General features: G+C 53.1%; 6 protein-coding genes and 1 non-coding gene across 7 annotated transcripts; 4 read left to right on the top strand and 3 right to left on the bottom strand.

Annotated features, from left to right (window-relative positions):
• The first annotated feature begins 39 nt into the window (after window positions 1-39).
• Window positions 40-2746, top strand: SODALDRAFT_334637 (DEAD/DEAH box helicase). The gene is made up of 4 exons (XM_028612265.1): window positions 40-614; window positions 1199-1609; window positions 1682-2300; window positions 2394-2746. The coding sequence occupies exons 1-4, from the start codon at window positions 374-376 to the stop codon at window positions 2440-2442; spliced, it is 1320 nt and encodes a 439-aa protein (XP_028465334.1). The 5' UTR covers window positions 40-373; the 3' UTR covers window positions 2443-2746.
• Window positions 2747-3616: 870 nt separating this feature from the next.
• Window positions 3617-5596, bottom strand: SODALDRAFT_252134 (S-adenosyl-L-methionine-dependent methyltransferase; the record flags this gene model as incomplete). Its single annotated transcript, XM_028607424.1, has 2 exons — window positions 3617-5385; window positions 5455-5596. Coding segments are annotated over 2 exons (1911 nt in total), but the record flags the coding sequence as incomplete, so codon positions are not given.
• A 1781-nt stretch (window positions 5597-7377) lies between these two features.
• SODALDRAFT_334635 (transketolase) lies at window positions 7378-9419 on the top strand. Its single transcript, XM_028612264.1, has 2 exons — window positions 7378-8106; window positions 8272-9419. The coding sequence occupies exons 1-2, from the start codon at window positions 7714-7716 to the stop codon at window positions 9028-9030; spliced, it is 1152 nt and encodes a 383-aa protein (XP_028465332.1). The 5' UTR covers window positions 7378-7713; the 3' UTR covers window positions 9031-9419.
• On the bottom strand, window positions 9123-9661 carry SODALDRAFT_361236 (hypothetical protein; the record flags this gene model as incomplete). Its single annotated transcript, XM_028614346.1, has 4 exons — window positions 9123-9145; window positions 9195-9231; window positions 9339-9405; window positions 9564-9661. 4 exons carry the CDS (start codon window positions 9659-9661, stop codon window positions 9123-9125), a joined length of 225 nt encoding a protein of 74 aa, XP_028465331.1.
• A 76-nt stretch (window positions 9662-9737) lies between these two features.
• On the top strand, window positions 9738-9829 carry SODALDRAFT_t143. Its single transcript has one exon. It is a non-coding gene; the product is annotated as a tRNA-Leu (tRNA).
• Window positions 9830-10184: 355 nt separating this feature from the next.
• SODALDRAFT_334634 (DSHCT domain-containing protein) lies at window positions 10185-14490 on the top strand. The gene is made up of 3 exons (XM_028612263.1): window positions 10185-10516; window positions 10582-13555; window positions 13643-14490. Exons 1-3 carry the CDS (start codon window positions 10320-10322, stop codon window positions 14321-14323), a joined length of 3852 nt encoding a protein of 1283 aa, XP_028465330.1. The 5' UTR covers window positions 10185-10319; the 3' UTR covers window positions 14324-14490.
• On the bottom strand, window positions 14341-15730 carry SODALDRAFT_334633 (hypothetical protein). Its single transcript, XM_028612262.1, has 4 exons — window positions 15612-15730; window positions 15426-15503; window positions 15139-15354; window positions 14341-14998 (listed from the first exon to the last, which is right to left on the bottom strand). Exons 1-4 carry the CDS (start codon window positions 15660-15662, stop codon window positions 14720-14722), a joined length of 624 nt encoding a protein of 207 aa, XP_028465329.1. The 5' UTR covers window positions 15663-15730; the 3' UTR covers window positions 14341-14719.
• Between the last annotated feature and the right edge of the window lie 517 nt (window positions 15731-16247).

Genomic DNA, 16247 nt, shown 5'->3' with positions numbered 1-16247 from the left:
GGCAACCGTGTCTCTAATCACGTGATCGCGTTTCAGGCAGCTCCTGCCTTCCAAAAGCTTTTGACCGCGCAGCTGCCGCCTTCGCTCAGCCCCAACTTTCTCCCTTTCATCAGCACAAACACGCCAAAACACCTTCCTTCAAGTTTGCCTGCAAAGACATCTTCCAGGGTTTTCAGCAGCCCCCGCAACCGAATTTTCTCTCCTCTTTCATATCAATTTCCTTCGGACGGTGTCTCGGAATTCTGCCCATCTCGCCGGCCCAGGTTTCACTGAGATTGCCAGCGCGTCGATCTACTAATCCTTTTTGCGAGCTTTCATCGCTCCTTTCTCTCGATTCATTCATCTTGATTTAATCCTTGATTAATCTTTCGCCATGTCCGGCCACCAAGAGGAGGATCTTATCGACTACTCCGACGAGGAGCTCCAGACCAACGAGACTGCGGCTGCGTCCAACGGCAAAAAGGGTGCCGCTGACACCGCTACGGCATCCGGTAACAACGTCGACAAGAAGGGCAGCTATGTCGGCATCCATGCTACTGGATTCCGTGACTTTCTCTTGAAGCCGGAACTTCTTCGTGCTATTGGCGATTGCGGCTTCGAGCATCCTTCGGAGGGTCAGTCTTGAGTTTATGCCTTAACCCGTCCATCATTCCCTCCCCGTCCATCAAGCGTCCGTCCATTGCGCAAGCCACATCGAAAGCCATCTACATTCGACCAATCATGTTCGACAAGAAGAGTTGACAGCTCTCTGAATGGACTGGGATCAGTTTTATTTCTTTCGTCTCCTGCTGGTCGAAGGCGAATGGATTGTCTGTCAGAGCTCCAGCAAATGATCGCGTGGATGTCTTGCAGATAAAGGAGAACATGGGGCTTTCATTTCCGGTCTCGAATTCGCGGGCAGCGCCTTTGAAGTGGTCGGCTCCCGACTCGAAGAGCTGTGAACCCCCGTTCCGAGCTGCGCCGAGAAAATTCTGGAGACCCGTCTCGATTCGTCATTCTATTCTTCGAGGAATGTCGACGAGCTTTGAGCAGGTGAAAATATCTGTCATTTGGGAAACCGGCATCTCGGCTTGATTCGTCACAACAACCGTCTCGACGACAACATGGCTACGCTGCGCTGATGGACGGGGCTTGCCGACTTTATCCTCCGTCCACCTTCTCTCTTTGAATTTACTCTAACATCGCTCCGGTCGAACAGTCCAGCAAACCTGCATCCCTCAGGCTCTTCTCGGTGGTGACATTATCTGCCAGGCCAAGTCCGGTCTCGGCAAAACGGCTGTTTTCGTCCTGACCACGCTGCAACAAGTTGAGCCCGTTGCGGGTGAGGTCTCCGTTCTGGTTATGTGCCACACGCGAGAGCTTGCCTTCCAGATCCGCAACGAGTACAACCGCTTCAGCAAGTACATGCCTGATATCAAGACCGGTGTGTTTTACGGCGGCACTCCTATCCAGAAGGACGTCGAGACGATCAAGAACAAGGACACCTGCCCGCACATCATTGTGGGAACCCCTGGACGTCTGAACGCTTTGGTTCGTGATAAGGTCCTCCGACTCGGCAGCGTTCGCATTTTCGTTCTCGACGAGTGCGATAAGATGCTTGATCAAATTGGTATGTTTTTTGCCCCGATTCATCACCCCGTCTCCCTTGCGAAGAGATGTACCGAGACTAATGTTCCGGTAGATATGCGCAGGGACGTCCAGGAGATCTTCCGGGCCACTCCTACGCAGAAGCAGGTCATGATGTTCTCTGCTACGCTCTCCGACGAAATCAAGCCCATCTGCAAGAAGTTCATGCAAAACCCGACGGAACACTATGTCGACGAGGATACTAAGCTCACTCTGCACGGTCTTCAGCAGTACTATATCAAGCTGGAGGAACGCGAGAAGAACAGGAAGCTCAACGAGCTTCTCGATGACCTTCAGTTCAACCAGGTCATCATTTTCGTGAAGAGTACTCTTCGTGCTACTGAGCTTGACAAGTTGCTGCGGGAGTGCAACTTCCCTTCGATTGCGGTTCACTCGGGCGTGTCGCAGGAGGAGCGTATCCGTCGGTACAAGGAGTTCAAAGACTTCAACAAGAGGATCTGCGTTGCGACGGATGTCTTTGGTCGAGGTATCGACATTGAGCGCATTAACTTGGCTATCAACTATGATTTGCCGGCTGATGCCGACTCGTACCTTCACCGTGTCGGCCGTGCTGGCCGTTTCGGCACCAAAGGTCTTGCCATCTCGTTTGTTAGCACCGACCAAGACAGGGAAGTCCTGACGGCTATTGAGAAGCGGTTCGAGGTTGCTCTTCCGTAGGTTCCCCGTTTTTTTTCTTCTTTTCTTTCTGGACCCTTTTCAATGTGTGTTCTCTCCTATATCAAACCTATACTGACATTTGTTTCCAGCGAATTTCCCAAGGACGGCGTCGACCCCGCTACCTACATGGCTACGTAAACCCAGTTGGTCTGGTCCTTTTGCTTCCTTTGGTACTTCGGATTGTTACTCTTTATGTTATATTTTGACGGGAGCTTTTTCTTCGGGTCGAGGTACTTTTGTAGAGCTTGACCATCGTCAACTGGTAAGGAGAAGAGGCTTGTCACCAAAAGAAGCCGCGATCTTCGTCCTTCGGCGTAAGGAAAAAGGTTGATCGAGTCTGTTCCGGACGTCTGATTGTATGTACCGAATAGTTAACGTGGGAAATACGAGACTCTTGTCCACATGCAAGGAATCCCCCGGATAGGTTTAATAATAAGTGGTTATATCAAATTTGTTTTTGACCTGTTCGGCCAGTAAGGCGGCACCACTCCGTAGTCTTGCTGACGGCGAACATCGCCTTCGTCGATATATAAAGGGACCGTAAATCACCGTAAAACCCTCCTCCATGGATTACACAGGACCATGGACCAAAGGCGTGCTGTGTACCTATTGAATTACAAGACGGCCTCTGCAGAAAAGCTTACATAATCTCTGCAGATGTATCATATTGCGGACACCACCAACGTGGACCTGAGTCATGGAAACTTCTCCGGCCTCCGACCGCAGTAGTTTTTGCCAGCCTTTTCCAGACTCGCACCACACGCTCCAATTCCAAGCGCATTATAACCTCCTGTCAGGAAGATGACAACGGAGACTGATTAACGTACACAAGACGTCGGACAGGAGAGGCGGACGATCGCGAACTCCCCAGCTTGCAACAAGAGTCACATATGGCTCTTATTCCGGACATTTCCCTCCCCAGCGGTGCTGATTTTCTTCAGAAGACAGCCATGCTCAACAATCGGCACCATGGCCGTACTCTTTGATGGTTCAAGTGGCACACATCATGAACCTCCGGCGCCTCAGCTAGCCGCGGCTCAATCATCTTGCGCTTTCAGCACTAATCCAAGTTTATGAATTCCACCAGACGACTCCGTGGAGAGGCAGGCGACATCGTTCTAGAAGACGCAGGTGAAGGCCGGCTGGACGGTTCAGGGTCGACCCTGTCGACATCCTCGTCATCGATTCTAATGGCGCAGTGGACTGTCCTTCCGTCGATATCCATCTCATTGTCACTATTATCATCGATGCGGATGGCGCGATGTGCTGTTCTCGCATCGCCTCTGTTTATCGAGCCTTGCATGACGGTCCCGTCCACTGTCAGCACCATGGACCTCTCGCCGATGACGGGCCGCGGCCTTGAACTGCCCACGAACCCGTCCGCTCGATGCAGGTGTTTCTGTATGTGCTCGTAAAAGACCTGGACGACACAAGGGGGGAAAGCGTTGCCGATCTGCTTGCGTACGGAATACTCAGAAAAGCGGTGCCACACCGGGAAGCCCTGTAGGCAGGCAAACTCGCGGTTGGTGTAGTTGCGTGTCCCACTATAATGCCTGTTCTGGCCGCCGCTCGTGGTCATGCAGCGCCGCAGGATGCCGTCGGGGTCGCTCACGATGGCATCGGCCGCACCCGCTGTGATTACGGGTCTGTGGTGGGGGTCTGTTCTCTCGATATGGTTGTTTATCTTTCTCAGGGCCTGTCGTATCGACGTATACTTACGCAAGCCATCCCTCCCTGTCTCCGAGTGCGTATGGGGGGGCCAGTCGGGCAACTTCTCCCCTGGACCGGCCCCGAGCATGATCAAACGCTTACGCCTCTGCGGCAGCCCATAATTCGCCATGCTTATCACTTTCCAGGCAACGGAATACCCCGAGTCCGTGAACCCCGCGACAAGGCCGTTGAAGAAGAGCTCGAATTTCTTTTGCAGAATTCCGAAGGTCTGTTCCAGGGTAAAAATACGGGGTCGAAATTTCTCAATCAACTGTCGACATGAGAAAAGAGCCGCAACGTTGGCGTCGTCATTAACGCCGTCAACGGTGTGGGCGGGGGACCATACTTGACAGGGGGGAGAAAGGTGTAAGACGTCGGCGCGGAGCTCTTGGTGACGGGTCGTGAAGAGGAATTCGTGCACCGTCATCGGGAACAACTTGGCGCGTGGGAAGTTGAGCCTGTAGCTCTCGCACGCATGCCGTGCCATATCAATGCCTCCCTTGATCTTGAAGCCGGCGCGTTCGGCGCCACGAGAGGCGCCGCCAGCACCACAGAACGCGTCGAACATCTCATACTGCTGTCCTTCGCCGCGAACTGGCATTCGCCTGTGAGATGGTACAAGACGCGGCGGGTTGTGTGCACCTCCACGAATTGTAGAGCCTCGCCAGTTCTGGCTCAGGGTTTCTTCGTTAACTCGAAACTCGGCCTCTGGTACCTCGCCAGAAGCGATCCGCGCTATCGCCCATTCGCAAGCCTTCAGAGCAGCATGGGTGCGTGCGTCATGAAAGTACGCGAAGACTTTCCAACGACAGACGAGAGGTCCCTCCTGTTCCGCCGTCTGCTCGTCTGGGGACATGTTGGGGTCGTATCGATGGGCGGGGAAGGGAGCGTTGGTAATGTGAAGGCGACGGGGCACCCCTAGCTCCAGAGCCGGAATCTCAACCAGCCCCTGCTGCTCAACTGGCCGGAGATCGTCGTACTGAACTTCGTAGATCGCAAAGACCTCGTTCCGCTTGCGCGGAAGCCGTCCTCCCAGGGACTTATTTCGGGCGTAGGGAATGCCACGGACGAACTCGTGGCCTGCGAAGCCTCGCTGGATGATTTCAGTGACGCGAAGGAACTCTACCTTGAAATATCTATTCTGCGGACTGCACACTTGGTAGCAGAAGTTTACCTTTATTGTCCTGCCACCTGATAAGACGAGCTCCCGGAGAGATCTTTCGAGAGGTATCGGGATGGGAGCCGGAAAGTGCTGTCGAGGTTGAGCCCGGTAGACGATAGGATCATCATCCGCGGTGAGATCGATAACCTCGCCCAGCTCCCCCAGGATATCTTCTTCGTGCTGGACCTCGTCTAGGGACTGAGTCTCATCTAGGTATGGAACTTCATTCAGATATCGGAGCTCATCCTGCCACTGAATCTCACCGACGGCTTGTTCACCGCGGCGACTTTCCCTGGCCGTACGCCGGCGTGGCTGGTAGTTCCGCACGGCTCTGCTAAGATTGGCAATTGCTCGGTCCTGAGGAGTAACATTGGCGTCATCGTCTTCAACGACGATGGCGTTCCAGGTATCACCTCCAGCCCGATATGTGGGACGCATCTTGTCGAGATTGTAGGAGGTTTCTAACAAGGCGACACGACCATAAGTCAGCGTGATATGTTACAATACGAGGGAAAGACGGGAAGTCCTGTATGCACAAGATCGCAAACCCCACCACATGGACTAAGCTTGTTTACCTGGCGACAGGATTGAGAGCTGGAGAAGCTCGGGCAGCTAATCCAAGAGGGCTTGGCGAGAAGGTTGAAGATCGGGTCTTTAGCCTTGCCGTCTCCAAACAGATATTATTCTGATGGTCAAGGGGTAGTGACCAGGTTTGATCACGGGGCCGACAAACGTCTGACTGGCTAGCGGGTGCTCCTAAGGAAAGAACGATGGATCGCGGTCAGACAACAAGCAGTATATCTAAGTTGACCGATTATCTTGTTGCCTAGGCTCGGGATACACTGCGGCAGGGATAGGTTCGTCCCGAATACATGAGGATGAAGTGTGATATGGCGAGCTAGGACTTGACAGACCTATTTCAAGAGCCTAAGGTCACCGAAAGAACCCAGGTTGCGATTCGGTTCGTCAGGATATGAGAAGTGGTGATGAGAACCTCGACCGATCAAGAGAGAAGGAAACTGGCAAGGGGACCTCCCACTTCCAGAACGGAGTGTAATACGAGCAATGAGTACGAAGATGTCATGTACGTAGAGTGATTGCCCAAAGTGCCAGTGGGCCAACTCCAAGCCTCACGCAGATGTCTTCTGGATCAAGGGGTACGTGCCAGAAGGCAACGAAGTCGTGCCAAGAGCAGCGACTCTCAGGCAGGTGCAGAAGAATACAAACATATTTCTTCATATCTTGTAGAATGTCCAATAAAGCGAACACTCTCCTATCTTATGAGCTCACAGGTCTCTTCCCTTAAGATGGATTCGGGATAACCGGAAAAACGGTATTGATGGCCAAAGTTGATAAAGGAAATAGGAAGCGGAGGCCCTTAAGGTAGTGCTTCGCCGTATCCTGTGTTACTGATTATTCACATAGAGGGTTAAAGCCTTTATTCTAGGAGTTCTATCTGGTATGCTTCTTAGGCTGGTAGCCAGGGAAAGGACAAAGATCAACGGCGCAAAGGATAATGATTGTCCATGGATTATTAAACACTAACGGGGTTGATACGTATAGTCCGTTATACAGCTTGTTATTAGAATCGATAATACACCAAGGTAATGACATGTTCATATAAAGCAGCAGAGATCTGCTAACGACCAAGGACACTTCACCCTATCTTTGGTGTCTAGTAGAGGAAGTTATTTAGATTGCTTGTGTATATTCTATGAGTTGCTGTATTAATATAAAACGCCGCACAATAAGAAGCATTCTTTTAGTCCTAATACGAAGAGAATATGAGAAATAAACGCAGGTCAAAGATTACACTTGTTTGCTCCTGGACAGTTGACCCTTTTACCTTGTGCTAAATAAGTCCCACTTACATGGACGTTTATTGCTTGCCAGCCCTACAGAGTAAAATACAGTACCAGTTCGTACTCCGTACAGCTTGTACAGATACGGCTGGTGAGGAAAAGAACCCAGGACAAAGTGGAGATGACAGGCGGTAATTAGTATTACGGAGTAGACACAGCAACAGCCGTTCCTCGAAATCAGGGGCAAGTTAAAATGGGGACCCTTAAAATGTTGGTCTCGCCAAGGTCCAAGTGATTATATAATCAATCCTTTACAGGAAGGAACGAAAATTCTTCTAATCCCAACAAAGTCTAGTGTGGTAATCCAGGTCCTCTAGCTCCCTCTGGACCAACAGAAGAGCCCGCCGCAAATCAACGGACCGGAGCGCTGCAGTAAAAGTTGGGGCCTCATAGATAGCTCAGCAAAAAAAGCTGTCCACTTAGGTGACCAATCTCCAAAATTCCCTCGACAGCTTCTCATCGTGCCGCAATTTCTCTTCCACAACGCTCACCTCTTGTCGACGGCCGGTGTCCATCTCATTCGGGATTGCCAATCCCATCTTTAATCTTCTTTTTTTTTCACGTTGGCCTAGTTTTTCTACCTTTCTTTCTCTGTCTTGACACCAAATTCCTCTTCCCAACAAAAGAAAAAAGAAAAAAGAAAACAGGACCACAGCCTCCATCCTTCCATCAGCCATGTCCCGACTCCTCCGTCCCGCAGCTCGCCTGGCAGCATCTTCGAGGGCTGCTGCCCTGAGACCTTCCGCTGCCTCCCATCTTACTCCCCTGTCGAAATTTGCCGCCCGGCCAGTCGCTTCCGCCATCCAGTCGAGGACGTATTCGGACGCGAAGGGCACCAAAGAATACACCGTTCGAGACGCTCTGAACGAGGCTTTGGCGGAGGAGCTCGAAGCGAATGATAAGGTGTTTCTTCTTGGAGAGGAGGTCGCCCAGTACAATGGCGCGTACAAGGTTACCAAGGGACTGCTCGATCGCTTTGGCGAGAGGAGGATCATCGACACTCCGATCACGGAGCAGGGTTTCTGCGGTCTGGCCATCGGTGCTGCGCTCAGCGGCCTTCACCCTGTGGTGAGTCTTTTACCTTCTTAAGGCGCAGCCGCCAGTCAATTGCTCTTTTTAATGGCGGACCGTGGCCACTCGAGGGCTCGAGGGAGTCTGCTTCTTCGAATCCCTGCATCATCCATGCTCTCTGGGCAAAGTCCATTTTCGCCGCTAACTCCAAGCTTCATCCAGTGCGAGTTCATGACCTGGAACTTTGCCATGCAGGCCATCGATCAGATCGTCAACTCTGCGGCCAAGACCCTCTACATGTCTGGCGGTATCCAGCCCTGCAACATCACCTTCCGCGGCCCCAACGGTTTCGCCGCCGGTGTCGCCGCCCAGCACTCCCAAGACTACTCGGCGTGGTACGGCAGCATTCCCGGTCTCAAGGTCGTCTCGCCCTGGAGCGCCGAGGATGCCAAGGGTCTTCTCAAGGCCGCCATCCGCGATCCCAACCCGGTCGTCGTCCTGGAGAACGAGCTCATGTACGGCCAGTCTTTCCCCATGTCCGAGGCTGCCCAGAAGGATGACTTCGTCCTTCCTTTCGGCAAGGCCAAGATTGAGCGCGTCGGCAAGGACATCACCATCGTGTCGCTGTCTCGCTGCGTGGGCCAGTCCCTGGTGGCCGCCGAGAACCTGAAGAAGAACTACGGCATTGAGGCCGAAGTCATCAACCTTCGATCCGTCAAGCCTCTCGACGTCGAGACCATCGTCCAGTCGGTCAAGAAGACCCACCACCTGGTGTGCGTCGAGTCCGGCTTCCCGGCCTTCGGCGTTGGTGCCGAGATTCTTGCCCTGACCATGGAATACGCTTTCGACTACCTCGATTCCCCCGCCCAGCGCATCACTGGTGCTGAGGTGCCTACTCCCTACGCCCAGAAGCTCGAGGAGATGAGCTTCCCTTCGGAGCCTCTGATCGAGAGCTATATTGCCAAGATGCTCCGCGTCTAAGCGTGGGTCAGAAATCATTTTTGGGGCGGAAAGGGGAGACGTGTGGTTGGAGACTTGCGACTGGGAGTGCACAATGGGGATGTTCGATACTGTTACTGGGCCGTAAGCGCCTTGTCTGAGCAGGACGGAATTGTATTTTGTATGCTACGTCGCCATATACACACTCATGCCGTTGGCTTCATGTCTGGGTGTTCTTGATTTCTTCGAGTTGGGCGTAGTTGAAAGTCAGCTTTACGGGGACGGGACAGAACCGCCACTGATGGGGCCGTCTTTTGGACTTTATATTTTAGAACATCTTTACCTGCAACAACAAAGTACGCGCCGTTTTGTTCTTCGACATCCGTCGTCAGTATCTTCGCCAGTCGCCTGTCACCTCTACAAAGAAAAGCCGGGATGAAGATGTGTTATGAACGAAATATGACCTCGACAATGCTTGCATAGATAGGTAGGCAACATGTCAAAAACGCAGAGACTTTTAAGGCTCAACAATCAGACATAATAAGCCGGGAATCCCTCCTTCCAGGAGCGTAGACAGGCGATGGTGCGGGATTTTGTCGTTGGATTGCTCCGAGGCAGGTAAGACGTCTGCTTTGCGGACGTTTGTGCGTAGCGGCATGACTTCGATATCCATGGTTCTGGACCTAGGATAGAATGCTTGGTCTCAAGCCATAAGCTGTATAAGTTGGGAAATTTAAAAAAACGATGTTGACGAAATGGCCGAGGGGTTATGGCGTTTGGCTTAAGTTGTACTTATTCCAAATCCCGCAAGGGGTCGTGGGTTCGAATCCCACTTTCGTCACGAATTAACTGTCTAACCCCCCTCTTTTTTTGTCGTATGTCTTTTTTTTTGTTCCAATCGCCTTCAAGCACGTTAAAAGACGTTTATTCTTTATCTCTCGGATCAGAAGTTGCGGCCCCGATATTGGGTTGGTAATAATAAGGGGTGGAGGCGATGAAGATACTTTGAACAGGCGCTATCGGTACCTTGTAGGTACGTTTATCTTAGCGGGGTAACTTGTGGCGTCCAGCCGAGAGCTGCGTCGAGTAACAGTAGGGGCCCGTCTACACCTGTAGGGCGGTGGCTTCTCTTACCTTACCTAATGACGAAAGACATTTAGGTTACTCACACCAAGCTCGCTCAGAGGCAACAGGACCTACAGATTTGCCCCTAGGTACCTTAAACAAACGAATCTTGCCTTTGGCATGATAACCATAAACCACAAAAATATTTGTGATCCCGACCAACTTCCTCGCTGTGAGCGCACGGAGACTAGAATCCTCGGAGCATCATGGCGGCCGAGCTGGTCAAAGCCATAGAGGGGCTCCATCTTCAAGAGAACGGAGTCAACATCGACGACATTCTTTTCGAGCAGCGCCCACACAAACGAGCTCGCCGAAGTGCGGAGGGGCTCAAGAATGATCTTGAAAAGGACTTTCTTTCGCCGTCCACATCATTCTCAACCGACTGGCTCAACGGGCTACAGCAGTCAGTTACTACTTATCCTTGCCCCCATTCGCCCCGTTTTCGTTGCTAATGCTGTCTATGATCAGGCGCTGGGATTGTCCGACCGACTACACCGAGCTGTTCAAGATTGCCCCCCCTCAGACGCGAACTGTCACTCGATTCGAGCGTCATGGCCTCGAAGGCAGGGTCACAGGCTACAAGAATGTTACTGTGCCGGCCAACAGCGCGACAGCCAAGAATTCGACCTCATTCTCGCGGAAGCCTGCTAGTAGATCTGAATTTGTTCGAGGTGCCGCTGGCTTCTTCCCATTTGCTCCCGGCGGCTTAGAAGGCATCGAGTCCACCGCTGCACTTGAGGACCAGCTTCGCCGCAGTGCTGGAGGTGCGGGTGATTTTAATTCTGCAGGCAAGCTGGAGCGAGTCATCAAGCTTGGAAACGATGGCGGCCTTCTTGAGGTCGCACCTGGATTGAGCAGAGGCATCGACTTCACCGTCAAGAAAACGGACCAAGAAGCCCAGGTCGTTGAGCAGGAGCTTGACCGGGAACCCGAACAAGCACCGACCACAATCGACGCTGTGCCAGACGGGCAAGTCAATGGGGACACCGGCGGAACGTCTCCCGAGGAAGAAGACGGCGAGGACGTCGACATTGACACCATTCTGCCGGTTGAGTTTCCCGCCTTGGAGCCTCACGGCACGCTTGCGTCGTCGAGCGCGCGTAAGGCTAGGCGCGAATGGGCGCACATGGTGGACATCAACAGAGATATTCCAAACTTTAGGGAGCTTGTTCCAGACATGGCGCGGGAATGGCCTTTCGAGCTCGACACCTTCCAGAAGGAGGCTATTTACCACCTTGAGAACGGCGACTCGGTCTTCGTCGCAGCCCACACCTCTGCTGGAAAGACGGTTGTGGCGGAATACGCCATCGCGCTGGCTTCAAGGCATATGACGAAGGCCATTTATACTTCCCCCATCAAGGCTCTGAGCAACCAGAAGTTCCGTGATTTCCGACAGATCTTCGACGAGGTTGGCATTCTCACCGGCGACGTTCAAATCAATCCCGAGGCGAGCTGTCTCATCATGACCACGGAAATCCTGAGGAGTATGCTCTACAGAGGCGCTGACCTCATCCGAGACGTCGAATTCGTCATCTTTGACGAGGTCCATTATGTCAACGATTTCGAGCGTGGCGTCGTTTGGGAAGAGGTCATCATCATGCTTCCCGAGCACGTTTCCCTGATTTTGTTGTCTGCTACTGTCCCCAACACACACGAGTTCGCCTCTTGGGTCGGTAGGACGAAGCAAAAAGATATTTATGTCATCTCTACGCCCAAACGGCCGGTGCCGTTGGAACATTTCCTCTGGGCTGGCAAGGACATCCATAAAATAGTCAGCGCGGACAAGAAATTCATCGAGAAAGGTTGGAAGGACGCCCATCTGGCCTTGCAAGGAAAAGAAAAGCCCAAGCAGATTGAGAACAATGCTGCAGCTGGCCGGGGCGGCGGAGGTGGGCAGCGCGGTGGGCCGAGAGGTGGTCAAAGAGGTGGCCCCCAACGCGGGGGTGCGAGGGGAGGCGGCGGCGGCGGCAACCAGCAACGGGGACGAGGCGTGCAACGTGCCAGCCACGCTCCGGGGCATACGGGGCGTACTGGACGTCCCGGTGGCTTCTCATCCGCCGCTCAGGACAAAACTCTGTGGGTCCATCTGGTCCAGTATCTGAAGAAGAACACTTTGCTACCGGCCTGTATCTTCGTTTTCTCCAAAAAAAGGTGCGAGGAGAATGCCGACGCGCTCAGCAACCAGGACTTTTGCACAGCCTCGGAGAAAAGCGCCATCCACATGACCATCGAGAAGTCGGTCGCGCGACTCAAGCCGGAAGACCGGGTGCTGCCCCAAATTATCAGGCTTCGGGAGCTGCTGTCCAGAGGGATCGCCGTACATCATGGCGGTCTGCTGCCCATCGTCAAGGAGATGGTCGAGATTCTCTTCGCCCAGACGCTGGTTAAGGTGCTCTTCGCCACCGAAACCTTTGCCATGGGTCTCAACTTGCCTACCAGGACCGTGGTTTTCTCGGGCTACCGGAAACACGATGGCCACTCATTCCGCAGTCTGCTTCCTGGAGAATATACACAAATGGCCGGCCGCGCGGGGAGACGAGGCTTGGACACGGTGGGCTCGGTGATCATTGTCCCCCCGGGCGGCGGGGACGAGGTCCCGCCCGCCAGCGAACTGCAAAAGATGATCCTAGGCCAGCCGTCGAAACTCAGATCACAGTTCCGGCTGACATACAACATGATTCTCAACCTACTGCGGGTGGAGGCTCTCAAGATCGAAGAAATGATTAAGCGCAGCTTCTCTGAGCACGCCACCCAGCAACTCCTCCCCGAACACGAAAAGGCCGTGAAGCTGTCTGAAGCTGACTTGGCCAAGGTCAAACGCGACGCCTGCGACATTTGCGATGCGGCGATGGATGAATGTCATCAGGCGTCAGAGGACTTCAGGCAACTGACAACCAATCTCTACACAGCGTTGTTGGGCTTGCCCCTCGGCCGTAAGATGTTCAGCCAGGGACGTTTGATTGTGTTCAACAAGGACGGAATAAGGACAGCCGGCATCCTCTTATCAGATGGGGCCAGCTTAAAGGCGTCACCAAGCGGTCCGACTCTCCACGTCTGTGAGATCAAGACAATGCGCGAGACGCGAGACTCGACCGACCTGCTAGCCTTTATCCCCGGCTTCCGAAAGCATTTCACGGCGCTCCCACAAAACAAGAAACATATCGACTTCAAGAACATACACATTCCCGTAGGCGATGTGGAGTGTCTCACTAATTACACTACCAAAGGGATCATTCCCGAAGTCTTCCGTGGCAAAGAGGACCGCCGAAACGCTCAAACACGAGCGCATGGGCTGTGTAGGAGCTGGGATAGCCTCTGGGACGAAATAGACTTGTCGAAGATCAAGAGCCTCGCACTGCAGGAGATCATTCAGAAGCGCAACGTCGCGAGTCGGGCGGCGGGCAGCTCGCCCGCGCTGAACTGCCCACACTTCGTGAAGCATGTAAGTCGCTGCCCTACATTGGACATTTCTGGGTTAATGAATCCGCATCCTTTCGAGCTGTTTTGCTGACGTCCGCTCCTTTACCAGTTCGCCATGTGCCACGACCAATGGCTCATCAAGGAGCATATTTCCCAACTGCAGCAGACCCTGGCCAGCCAGAACCTGCAATTGCTACCCGACTATGAGCAACGGATCCAGGTATTGAAGGAGCTGCAGTTCATCGATGAGAGTTCACGGATTCAGCTCAAGGGGAAAGTGGCATGCGAGATCCACTCGGGAGACGAGCTTGTCCTGACGGAGCTCATTCTGGACAATGTGCTGGCGGATTACGAACCAGCCGAGATCGCAGCGCTCTTGTCGGCCTTCGTGTTCCAGGAGAAGACACTGAGCGAACCGGCGCTGACGGCCAACCTAGAGCGGGGGAAAAAGACCATCATAGCTATCAGCGAGAAGGTCAACGACGTCCAGACGGTGCATCAGGTGATCCTGTCATCGGACGACTCCAACGACTTCACGTCACGGCCCCGCTTCGGGCTCATGGAGGTGGTCTACGAGTGGGCTCGCGGCATGAGCTTCAAGAACATCACTGATCTGACCGACGTTCTCGAGGGGACTATCGTTCGCACCATCACGCGGCTAGACGAGACGTGCCGTGAGGTCAAGAACGCGGCCCGCATCATCGGCGACCCGGAGCTGTACCAAAAAATGCAGGCCGCACAGGAGATGATCAAGCGGGATATTACCGCCGTGGCCAGTCTCTACATGTAGACGTATGTTTTTCGGCCACATTAGACGTTATAGACATAGGTAGGATCTAGGTATAACAGGTAAAGGATCCTCGGAAAAACTCCGTTGCTGATACTCTCCTGATCTTCCGGCATGGCATGACGGCAAAACCAAAGTTTTTATAAATAAAGTGGTTAAAGAATCTCCCATCGCCAACCTATATGATATGATAAGATTTATTTGGTGTATTCAGACCATCATCGAATGCAACCTATCCACCCGAGAAGTCCTAAAAAGAGAGAAGAAGACGGGGAACAAAAGAACGCCATATCAAACCAACCCGATGTGAAATCGAAAATCGTCATCATCCCAAAAGCATTGTCATTAAGGTCACGCGAGGCAAAAGCCAGCTTGCCGCATACGCAAATGTGTCTCCCTTCAAGCCCTCAAGGCGCGAAGCCTCTGCTGAAGGGCGTCTTCCTCCTCGGCCGTAGGCTCGGTGGTAGCTGAAGCGGGCTCGGCCTTGGCAGGGGTGGCGCTATTGAGCTGCTGGCTGAGCTGCACGCCGGCATCGTCGGCCAGCTTTCCGAGGAGCTCGTGCACCGCGTCTTCAGAAACCTGGGCGCTGGTGGACTGAGAAATGGCGTCCTGGTAGATTCCGTTGGACATTGCATATTCTTCGTTTTGCTGCTTGAATTGATCGAGGGTGACGAGGGTCTGTTGGCGACAAAAATTCGAATGTTAGCCATGCCATCCCGTAGACAGACCTCCGTGCCAGGGGCGCGCGCAAGAAGGAAAGAAAAGAAAAGAAAGGAAGACGAAAATTTGTTTCTACGTGAGAACAGCATAGACATTACCTTCTCCGGGTTCATATTCCTCTGTGCCATGGCCATGGTGCGGGAAGACTGGCCCATCATGTGGGTCATGCGGTTCATGGAATTGTTTGCTTGGATCTGGGCAGCCGAGAGCTCGGCCATGTCGGCCATCTGATCCATCTGTTGAGCGAGGGCTTGCTTGGAGAGGAGCATCTTGGCTTTCTGGTAGGCTTTCGTAGTGTCGCCGGCCTTGAGCAACTGAAATGGGAGAGACGCGAGTGTCAGTCCTGTATTATAAACCGGCGGTTCGTTCACCCTGGTGGACATACGTCTTGGATTTGCTTCTTCAAGATGGGATCCTGTTTGGCGGCCTTTTGGGCTTCTCTTCTCGCCTGCTTTGCTTGGAACTAAGATAAGGAGGGCCATTGTCAGCCACGTCGTCATTCGGCTCGGATTCTAAACGTGAGCGGTGGACTGGGCCATGGGTTGCGGATCAGATATCGGGCAGGACATACCCTGGCCTGGAACTCGACCTGCATATCACGAGCGAGTTGACGGTTCGCCATGTTGAGGGAGATGATGTTCGCGACGAAGACGAAGTAGGGATGCAGATAGATAGAGGCGGGGCAATCCGACGGGGGATGCAAAAAGTGCTCGCGCAATTCTCGTCGTCGGCTCGGAGTCGATCGCTGGACTAGAGGTAACAGAGATTGAACGATGATTAGTCGAGCTTGAAGTTCGTAGTGCTTGTGGTGGAAAGAAGCGAGGTTTAGAGATAGTTAGGTAGATGTCAGCGAAGGGTTGGTAGCCTTGACATTCGCCTCGTGAGGCTTTAGACTTCCATCCATGATGATTCCAGTCTTCTGGTTGGTCAGGATTTCCAGGTCATGAGGTTCACAGCTGGTGACAGGTGGTGTCGGTCCGCTCTCAGCTTGAAGGCAGCGGGGCAATTCAAAGGCGTCCGGGCCGGGGTATGACGTAAACATCCCATGGGACTCCCTGCCACACGTGCACCACGTATGAAGGTAGGTAAATTATATGGGCAGCAGAATCACAAGGGTACCTTGGTATTATCGTGTGCAGTCATCTGTAACAGTAAATACTATCCGCGCCTTGGATTAAAAGACAGATGCCCTTTTATGACAGATGTC

The sequence above is a fragment of the Sodiomyces alkalinus genome (genome assembly GCF_003711515.1).
Source record: "Sodiomyces alkalinus F11 unplaced genomic scaffold SODALscaffold_7, whole genome shotgun sequence".
NCBI lineage: Eukaryota > Fungi > Ascomycota > Sordariomycetes > Glomerellales > Plectosphaerellaceae > Sodiomyces > Sodiomyces alkalinus.
Note: the sequence above shows the minus strand (reverse complement) of the source record. Positions and strands in the feature narration are given on the sequence as shown.

Bases quoted from the DNA above. Each gene is read 5' to 3' on its own strand.
- SODALDRAFT_334637 (XM_028612265.1), top strand. From the start codon at position 374: ATGTCCGGCCACCAAGAGGAGGATCTTATCGACTACTCCGACGAGGAG. The intron at 615-1,198 runs GTCAGTCTTGAG...CCGGTCGAACAG, and splicing joins CTTCGAGCATCCTTCGGAGG to TCCAGCAAACCTGCATCCCT. The intron at 1,610-1,681 runs GTATGTTTTTTG...ATGTTCCGGTAG, and splicing joins TAAGATGCTTGATCAAATTG to ATATGCGCAGGGACGTCCAG.
- SODALDRAFT_334635 (XM_028612264.1), top strand. From the start codon at position 7,714: ATGTCCCGACTCCTCCGTCCCGCAGCTCGCCTGGCAGCATCTTCGAGG. The intron at 8,107-8,271 runs GTGAGTCTTTTA...AGCTTCATCCAG, and splicing joins TCAGCGGCCTTCACCCTGTG to TGCGAGTTCATGACCTGGAA.
- SODALDRAFT_334634 (XM_028612263.1), top strand. From the start codon at position 10,320: ATGGCGGCCGAGCTGGTCAAAGCCATAGAGGGGCTCCATCTTCAAGAG. The intron at 10,517-10,581 runs GTCAGTTACTAC...GTCTATGATCAG, and splicing joins TGGCTCAACGGGCTACAGCA to GCGCTGGGATTGTCCGACCG. The intron at 13,556-13,642 runs GTAAGTCGCTGC...CTCCTTTACCAG, and splicing joins GCCCACACTTCGTGAAGCAT to TTCGCCATGTGCCACGACCA.
- SODALDRAFT_334633 (XM_028612262.1), bottom strand. From the start codon at position 15,662: ATGGCGAACCGTCAACTCGCTCGTGATATGCAGGTCGAGTTCCAGGCC. The intron at 15,504-15,611 runs GTATGTCCTGCC...TCCTTATCTTAG, and splicing joins AGGTCGAGTTCCAGGCCAGG to TTCCAAGCAAAGCAGGCGAG. The intron at 15,355-15,425 runs GTATGTCCACCA...CTCCCATTTCAG, and splicing joins TGAAGAAGCAAATCCAAGAC to TTGCTCAAGGCCGGCGACAC.